This window comes from Sander lucioperca, chromosome 9 (genome assembly GCF_008315115.2).
Source record: "Sander lucioperca isolate FBNREF2018 chromosome 9, SLUC_FBN_1.2, whole genome shotgun sequence".
Classification (NCBI taxonomy): domain Eukaryota; kingdom Metazoa; phylum Chordata; class Actinopteri; order Perciformes; family Percidae; genus Sander; species Sander lucioperca.
The window spans coordinates 14,501,285-14,509,884 of NC_050181.1; the positions used below are offsets into that span (position 1 = coordinate 14,501,285).

An 8,600-nucleotide genomic window follows, 5' to 3' on the forward strand; every position below is an offset into this window, starting at 1 on the left:
TACAAACGCCATGTTCATAGGGTACCCAGGAACGTGTGAGGTAGATGGGATAAACAGTTCATGAGATATTTCAAAGACAACAGACACACATGTGATGCACACACGCGCACACACAGAGATTCCCCGATATATTGTTAGATTACTAAGTAATTACTCGTAAAATCTTAACTTACAGTTATACATTTAGCTTTTTTAAAGTGTTGCAATGATATTATGCAAACAGAGACCTCTTCCATTAGAGGTGTGAATGACTTTGATGATTTTGGTCTCTGAGTGGCTCAGGTGGTGCACAGGGCTGTGCTTTTCCCTGAGGTACAATACGTTTTAAGCAAACTCTCTAATTATCACCAGCCGATTATGTTCTGTTTATATGTGAAACTTTTCCAACAAAGTTACAAACTGGAACAAAATAAGAGCAGCTGAGTAATAACAACAATGACATGGTGACTGCAAACATATCTATTGTTATTGTTACCTAACTAGATAGATAGATAGATAGATAGATAGATAGATAGATAGATAGTTTTTTATTGACCCCCCCCCCCAAAAAAAGGGAAATTACCACTGTACTGAGGCTCAGTCCTGACCCCAGCGGCCCGAGTCCAATTCCGACCTATGGCCCTTTGCTGCATGTCATCCCCCCCTCTCTCCCACTTTTTTGTCTTCAGCTGTCCTATCTAATAAAGGCCAAAAAACAACAAAAAGAAATCTTAAAAAAAAAGATAACTAAATAAAACTAAAAAAGCTACTATCATGATTATTGTGCAAGGGTTAATAAGGGTTAAGTTTTCTTGATTTTCTTAACCTTCTTATGCTAAGAGCATGTGTGACAGGTGCATGTCACACCAAAACAAATTCCTTGTATGTGTAAAAAACGTACTTAATTGGCAATGAAGCTTTTTCTGATTCTGATTCTGAATGATGTCTGTCATGTCATTTTCTAAAGCTGACATTGCATATAGGAAGTCAAAAACATTGTGCCTTCATAATAATAGGTGGCTCTAAAAAGATTTTTAGCTTTCCCTTTCGTGAAGTAGAGCAGTTGTAGGCAGCTTGGATTTTCAACAATAACCAACGATTCCAATGCTATCCCTGTTTCACAACAAAACATAAGCATCAAAATGTCAATAGAAAAATATGATGTACGGCAGATTTTCCTTCTTTTTTTTAACTGGCAAATGTGTTATGTGGAGCTGGGTATAGTTTTTTTGAGATAACATTCTTGCCTTGCCTTTCTTCTCAGGCATACCTGGCATGCTGAGAGCAGCCTGGCTCTACCCCAACCAATAATAGTCTGAGAACCATGAATTTGTCAGGCTCAGATTGTTATTATAGTGTCTGACAACATTATGGAAAGATGGAGAAGTTGCTGTTATCCTACCATGCTTCAGTGTGTACTAATTAACGGGTTTGTGTTATATCTTACGAAAACTTATAGAAAAAAGTTTGTGGTTTGGGTTAAAACACTGGTCCCCTTAAGTAGTAATCCCAGCATATGAACGACCGTTTCCTGTAAAACAATAATTTGTGTATTTCCTTTATAATTTCACTCTTTGTCAATAGTCATGTTTCCATCAATGTATTTTTATGCACATTTTGAAGTATCACATTAGAAAATGTTGATGTAAACGGCAAAATTCTAAAAAAACGTCCTCATATTCGCAAAAAAGTTTTTATGCTCACTTGAGGTGATTTTGCCTTTTCCGAAAAAGAGTCAATGCCAAAATGGGAGATGGAAACAGCTTTGCCGAATAAGTTGTGACGTAGCGAACATGTAACTCACTCGCCTGTGCCTCAGCCACATTGGGTAAATTGACAAATTGGTTCAACAGCTTGAATCGTATACGTAGCAGTGAACGGTTGTCTCGCTGAATCTACAACCATGCATAACATCAACATAATGCTTTTGTCCCTTCATAGAATTCTTTATAACAAAATGTCGTTTCAGGTAAAACGCTTAACCCTCCACCTCCCCTGCCGCCTCTGGTCATCGATTTTCTTCCGGCTGACCACTCCGTTGCCTCTTCGGTCTGGTCTCGGACTCCTTCTCTGCCGCCACCAGACTCCATCGGGGGTTATGTCCTGTTCTCTACCCCTTTTAAAATAGTATTAATACGATGGAGTCTAATCTCCAAAGACTATGTACATTTTATTATGCAGTTGTGCAATAAATCTTTTTTGCATATCTGCAAACGAAGTCTCTCCTGATTGAAATGATAGTTTCCGATTTTGAACGTTTCAGCATATTCTGACATGAAGCATAGTGTTCAATTTGATAATCCCAAATGTTGTAATACAGGTGTGACTGATTGGAGCAGGTGCCCCAACAAATACAAGCAGGACTTCCAGACAATGTACTCATTGCTGAACTGCTCCCAGTGCTATGGTCCATACAAGAGCAACATGCTGGCTATTTATACTGTATACTGTGCTTTGAAACTGGACGGCTGTTTGAGTAATCACTTGTTGCTAACAAAAAAATGACTAAATAACAAAAACAATCTAAACACTGTATGATAGCAGATCAAGAGTATGCTTTTATTCTGTTTTTGCTGGAAGAGAAAGGCAGGGTGAGCTGCGGGGAAGTATTTTAAAGATCCCCACCCTGGATTCTGCAGCCATTTCTGCCAATTAAGTGAAGAATTTCCTGGAAAGGACAATGACGAGAGATATAATGAGGATCTGTACATACCAGAATAAAATAATAAACGTGACACTCTTTCCATGACTATTTTTTATTTCTGTATTCTATATTGTTCACACACTTCACAGGGAACTTGAAGCAAATACAATCGCTTATCCTGTTGTTTGTGTGTCTGTGTGCACAGGCACATACACAGCAGATAAGCAGCAGTGCCAGGCAGGAGTCCACAGTAATAAGGATTACAGAGATACAACATCCTGTAACAATAGTGGATAGGAATACCTTGAGCAGGATTTGATACTACGTTTAAAACACATACTACGTACAGAATGGATTCTTACTCTGTTTACCATCTGTATTTATCTTTTAGATATCATCTACGGCACCAGGCATGAGATGGGAGGCTTCAGGCTGCAGCCATAGAATGAATTTCAAGTTTGTATATAGTCTACATTTATTTTATAGACAGACATATTTTTAGGTATTTTATTCATTAGCATGATAGTCTGCATTAATCTCATAGACTGACATTTTTAGCTATTCATTAGCATGATAGTATTATTGAAGACTATATTTTGTTAGAGTAGTAGTAAAAAGCCTCAAGCCATGCTGACCTTGCTCACTCCGTTTCTTGAGGCCTGTGAGTGATAAGACATATGTATGGTGGGCTGGAACTGAAGGCGCCCAGGAAATAATTATTAACAATAGCAAACAATCTCACGGCCAGAGAAGCGGAGAGAACAAAAGATGCAGTCTGCTGTTCACGTTTTTGTCATGGCCCATGAACCGCGTTATGACTCATCTTAAATCGACTACATGTCTTTGCCTTGATGTTTCTATTAAAGTTTAAGTTCTCAAAGCCCAAATACATTTAGTTAGATAATAAGAATATAGCCTAGAAAAATGCTTAAAGCATTAAAGAATAAGGTTATTGTATGAAGATGTATCCATATGGAACCTTTAATTTATCCCATACCATGCATCAATACACAGAGGTGAAACTTTAGTTTTATTTTGTGTTGTCAGTGCACAATATTATGATGCTTAAAAATGTACACTTCAGAAGTAAAGTATAATCTATTGTTCCATCTTTATAAGCAATGATATATTTTAGCAAACCTTAAAATAATCAAAACAATTTTGAGTTCGCAAAATCACCTTGAAATATTTTTCCTGAAATTATCATTTTGAAAGCTGATCTGAACCAGCTGTAAAAGAAAGCATAAATAAAGGGATTGAGCGTTGAATTTGATAGTGTAAGCCAGTTGAGTGTTTCAATCACAGGAACCGGTGGGGGGTTATAAGATAAAGGCTGAAAGACAATACAAAGAAAATAAGGAGTCAAACATAAAAGAAAAACTCCCATTACAATAGCCAGCGTTTTGGTGGCCTTTCTCTCATTCTTACTGACAGTTGCTCCAGACTTTTTGCTCTGACTGGTTGTGTTCTGGATGCTGTTTACCTGTTTCTTAGCAACAAGGAAAATCTTCAGGTAGATACAGAGCATTATGATCGCTGGCAGGTAAAATGAGAGAACAGGTCCAATAGTGTTTGCCATTACAACGTCAACTGAGCACATCCCTTCACATGCTCCTTGGCTGAATCCTGCAATTATGATGCCAATTCCAATTAGAACAGAAACCCCCCAAGTCACAAGGATCATAACCACAGTTATGTGAACATTTATTTTAGTTTTATAGGTCAGAGGCTGACACACAGCATAATATCTGTCAATCGAAATACAACATAAGTTTAGAATAGAAGATGTGCACAGCGATACATCAAAGCTGTCTCGTATTTTACATAGTACATGTTCATGATGCATACATGAGCTTACAGTGAATGCCATGCTAAAAGGAAAAACTAAAACTCCGACAAGCAGGTCAGCCACACCCAGAGATAGAATAAGGTAGTTTGTAGGAGTATGGAGCTCTTTGAAGTAAATGATGGAGATTATTACAAGAAGGTTTCCACATATTGTGGCGACAGATAGTATACCAAGCAAAATATATAATGAAACACATACTATGGAAGGGTTGCTTGTAAATACATAACTTGTATTATCTAATTCATAGCAGGGATGTATGCCATTAACAGTGTAAGTCCCGTTGACAGTCACTTCTGGTTCCATGCTTTTTTGATTTCTGAAATAATAATCTATAATGTTTATTTAATATTTAAGCATTAACATCTATTGAGTCAGCACATATGTACAATTACAGCAACAGCAATCCTTTTCAAGAAAACAAGACATGATCATTTTCAGTTAATTTGAGCTTTTCAGTTTGTGTCCCTTACCAGGTAAATGTAACACCTCAATATAATCCATGCAAGGACAGTGTTACGTGTTTTTATTCACTGCCACTGTGCTGAGGTTTTGGACTTGATTCAGTATTTATAAACCGCTATCTCATTACCTAAATCAACAGAAAATGTGGTCATCCAATCAGATGTGGGTTTGCATGAGATACAAAGATGCAAAGTGACAAGTAATGTTACATTAACTGTGTGTGTGTGTGTGTGTGTGTGTGTGTGTGTGTGTGTGTGTAAACATTTTTGAAATGAGATGGACTGAAATAAGATATACTGTCTCCTTTATTGCAGTATTATACATCATTAGTTTGTGATATGAAGCTGTTATACTGGCATAAAATGATTGAATATATGGATACAATTATAGTTATTTCCTAAACAGTAAAAAAAAAATTCTGAACATTTTCCTACCCTCACCTATGGTCATGAAGGTTGGGTCATGACCGAAAGAACGAGATCCAGGGTACAAGCGGCCGAAATGGGTTTCCTCAGGAGGGTGGCTGGTGTCTCCCTTAGAGATAGGGTGAGAAGCTCAGTCATCCGTGAGGAGCTCGGAGTAGAGCCGCTGCTCCTTCGCGTCGAAAGGAGCCAGTTGAGGTGGTTCGGGCATCTGGTAAGGATGCCCCCTGGGCGCCTCCCTAGGGAGGTGTTCCAGGCACATCCAGCTGGGAGGAGGCCTCGGGGAAGACCCAGGACTAGGTGGAGGGATTATATCTCCAACCTGGCCTGGGAACGCCTCGGGATCCCCCAGTCGGAGCTGGTTAATGTGGCTCGGGAAAGGGAAGTTTGGGGTCCCCTGCTGGAGCTGCTACCCCCGCGACCCGAGACCGGATAAGCGGACGAAGATGGATGGATGGATGGATGGATTGAAGAAAATGATGGCTGCAGTACCCAGCTAACCTAAAGCCAGATCTTGCAACTTGGCAAAACAATTCTTGCACAGTGTATGCTATTGACTGTGTTATCATTTTTGAATCCTAATGGCGCATGTGCAATGGCGCTAATTGTGTGAGTTTGATTGCGGGATCATATTGTGTGCATTTGTGTTTAATCACGTTATTTGCTCGATTGCTGATCAGGTTGTATATGGACAGTTGAAGGGATGATCAGCGATTGGTTTGTCCTACTCCAATATTAAAGCGATTTTAACTACTTACTTTTGACTTACTTTCAGAACTACAATTGTTCTAGAAATAGACTCTGTGCCCGTTAATCAGTTCTAGTTAATTGTAAATATTTAATGATAATTACAAACCAGTTTGTCATAGTTTTTTCATGGATCTGACATCTGATGGACCGTGCTTCTTTCAGACAGTCACCTAGTCTCCTGGCTTCTCGGCTGCTGCCAGGGGACGGGAGCTACATCAGGTCAGCCTGCACTGACTTCTGGGGGCTAAGTTACAGCAGCTAACAATAATGATCGAGTTTCCCTGGAGCGGCGCCTTACATTCAACCAGCGGCAATTCCAGGATTTTTTAAGTGGGGTGGCACAGGGGGGACCCATAATCAGTTCACTAGCAAGAACCACGTCACAAGAATATGTCGTTTCAAGTTTTAATCAATGCTTGATTATAGAATGTTGAGAACATAGAAATGGATTTGGATGGGGGTGAGATTGAAAAAGAGATATCATCTGGTTGCTTGGTCCGGGAGGATGTACTGGAGACTAGGTGGAGTGAGACTCAGTGTGGGGGTTCCGTCTCAGGTGTTCTCACCAGAGCAGATTTCCGACCCCCCTAGAATGAGAAACGAGAGAGGTTGAGCAGGGAGGGATGATGGAAGAGGGGATGAAGGAATGAGGTAAGGGGAAGTTTGAGGTATCGAAGGGAGAGGGTGGGTGGGTCGAAAGGTTGGAGGCAAACAGCATCGAGTGGGTTGGCGAGAAATATAAAGGCTTTTCAGGTGATTGGAGGTGTGTTTTAGGCGTGGCCCTGCTCCCAAACCTAAGTTAATTCAACTTTATTCAGGGGGGGGAAATATGCTTAGAAATATCGGAAATATTGGATAGAATAGAACAACAAAATGTAATTGTGCTAAATGAAACATCACATAACTTAGCACATAAAATATCACATTCATTATTAGTTTCAAGTGTTTAATTTAAATTGTATATCCGAACACAATATACATTTTCTATAGGCTCAGTCTGTCAGTTTTTAAAAAACAATTCCAGTGCTGGTTCCATTGTATCAGAATTTTGGAGATTCATCATGGAAACATTAATTGGTCATGTGACAAGGCAGGGCTCGACAGTAACGTTTACCCAGTTGCCCTTGGCAACCAGATTGAGTCAATTGGCAACCGTTTCATTACCTCGGGTTGCCCCCTTTTGCAACCACCTGTTCAATATTTGTTTCTTTTTAATGTATAAAAACAAATCTGAAAAATGGAAAATCTTATTTCAAAAGAAGTCAATATTTTATTTGGTTGTCTTAAACAATACATGCATGCGCAACACAACATTTCAGCTGTTGTGCGACCGCTTTCCACATGCGCATTTGCTGTGAAAAGATACAGGCAATGCAATTCTCTGTTCACGTTAACGGTGCATGTTATAATCCGGTGCTAATATGGCACCGGTGCGCGCAGATTTTGGTGCCTCATTACAGTGCTACTTAAATGTCTGCAAAACAGACGTTAGAGGCAACAGAAACATTTCTGCATGTCACGCTTACTAAACACTAATAATATGTTACACTTGGCAGCATGTAACGTTACTAGCCTACCATTAGCTACAGTAGTAACTGGATAAACATAGGTAAAATGCTGACAGCTAAACTGTGTAAAAGTGTGACTGTATTTCACTGTAGAGGATTCGAACAGCGGGACGTACAACAGTCTGTTGCTAAAGCTATGAGCTTAAAGACACAAACTAGCACTAGTCACTGCTGTTGTCAGAAAAACAACACAATATTGTGTTAGGATTAAATGACCCGTTTTCAATTTCAGATATGTAAAAAGTACCATTTACTTTTTTTATTGGAACAAAGCTTCATGATATCCTCAGAAATGGGTATTTTAACACAAGTATTTTGTCACAATTTAAGTAACTTCTAAATGTCTCTTAAAAAAAAGTGACATCTGTGGTGTTTTGGGTCAAATATGACCTGGCAGAGAATAGTGGCTATTGCATAAGTTGTGGGTTGCTCTGTGGATCAAATTTGGCTCAATTTGCGCACACACACACACACACACACACACACACACACACATACACACATACACACACACACACACACACACACACACACACACCCCACCCTTCAACCCCCAATGTCTCCTCCCAGGCAGCGTGGCAATGGTTATGTTTAGGGTTAAGGTTAGGGTTAGCTGCCTGGAAGGCGCCGTTGGAGGCAAAAAACACCATCAAGCTTAATTTTCTTTATTGCCACTGGCCTGACCCAATCAAATCCAGGAACCCCCTTCCCCACTTCCGGCCCTGAGACACGAGCTGTAATAGTTATGCTTATGCTGGAAGTTTAGCATCCACGTTAAAATGGACAAACGACCACCAAAGTGCAGTCTACAGACGGATGCCTCAAAATGTGCCAAAATTTCTGACATGTTTGGGGCTGTAGTAACTGCTTCAACATCAGCATTACCTGAAGTAAAGGAAGGAGGAGAGGTGGCTGGTAGAGAAGCA

General features: G+C 39.8%; 1 protein-coding gene across 1 annotated transcript; it reads right to left on the bottom strand.

Annotated features, from left to right (window-relative positions):
- Nucleotides 1-3,773: 3,773 nt before the first annotated feature.
- LOC116049955 (trace amine-associated receptor 1-like) lies at nt 3,774-4,775 on the bottom strand. The gene is made up of 2 exons (XM_031300009.1): nt 4,448-4,775; nt 3,774-4,375 (listed from the first exon to the last, which is right to left on the bottom strand). The coding sequence occupies exons 1-2, from the start codon at nt 4,773-4,775 to the stop codon at nt 3,774-3,776; spliced, it is 930 nt and encodes a 309-aa protein (XP_031155869.1).
- Nucleotides 4,776-8,600: the final 3,825 nt, after the last annotated feature.

Coding starts and splice junctions, on each gene's coding strand:
- LOC116049955 (XM_031300009.1), bottom strand. CDS start 4,775: ATGGAACCAGAAGTGACTGTCAACGGGACTTACACTGTTAATGGCATA. Junction 4,376..4,447: donor GCATCATGAACATGTACTAT/GTAAAATACGAG, acceptor GTATTTCGATTG/ACAGATATTATGCTGTGTGT.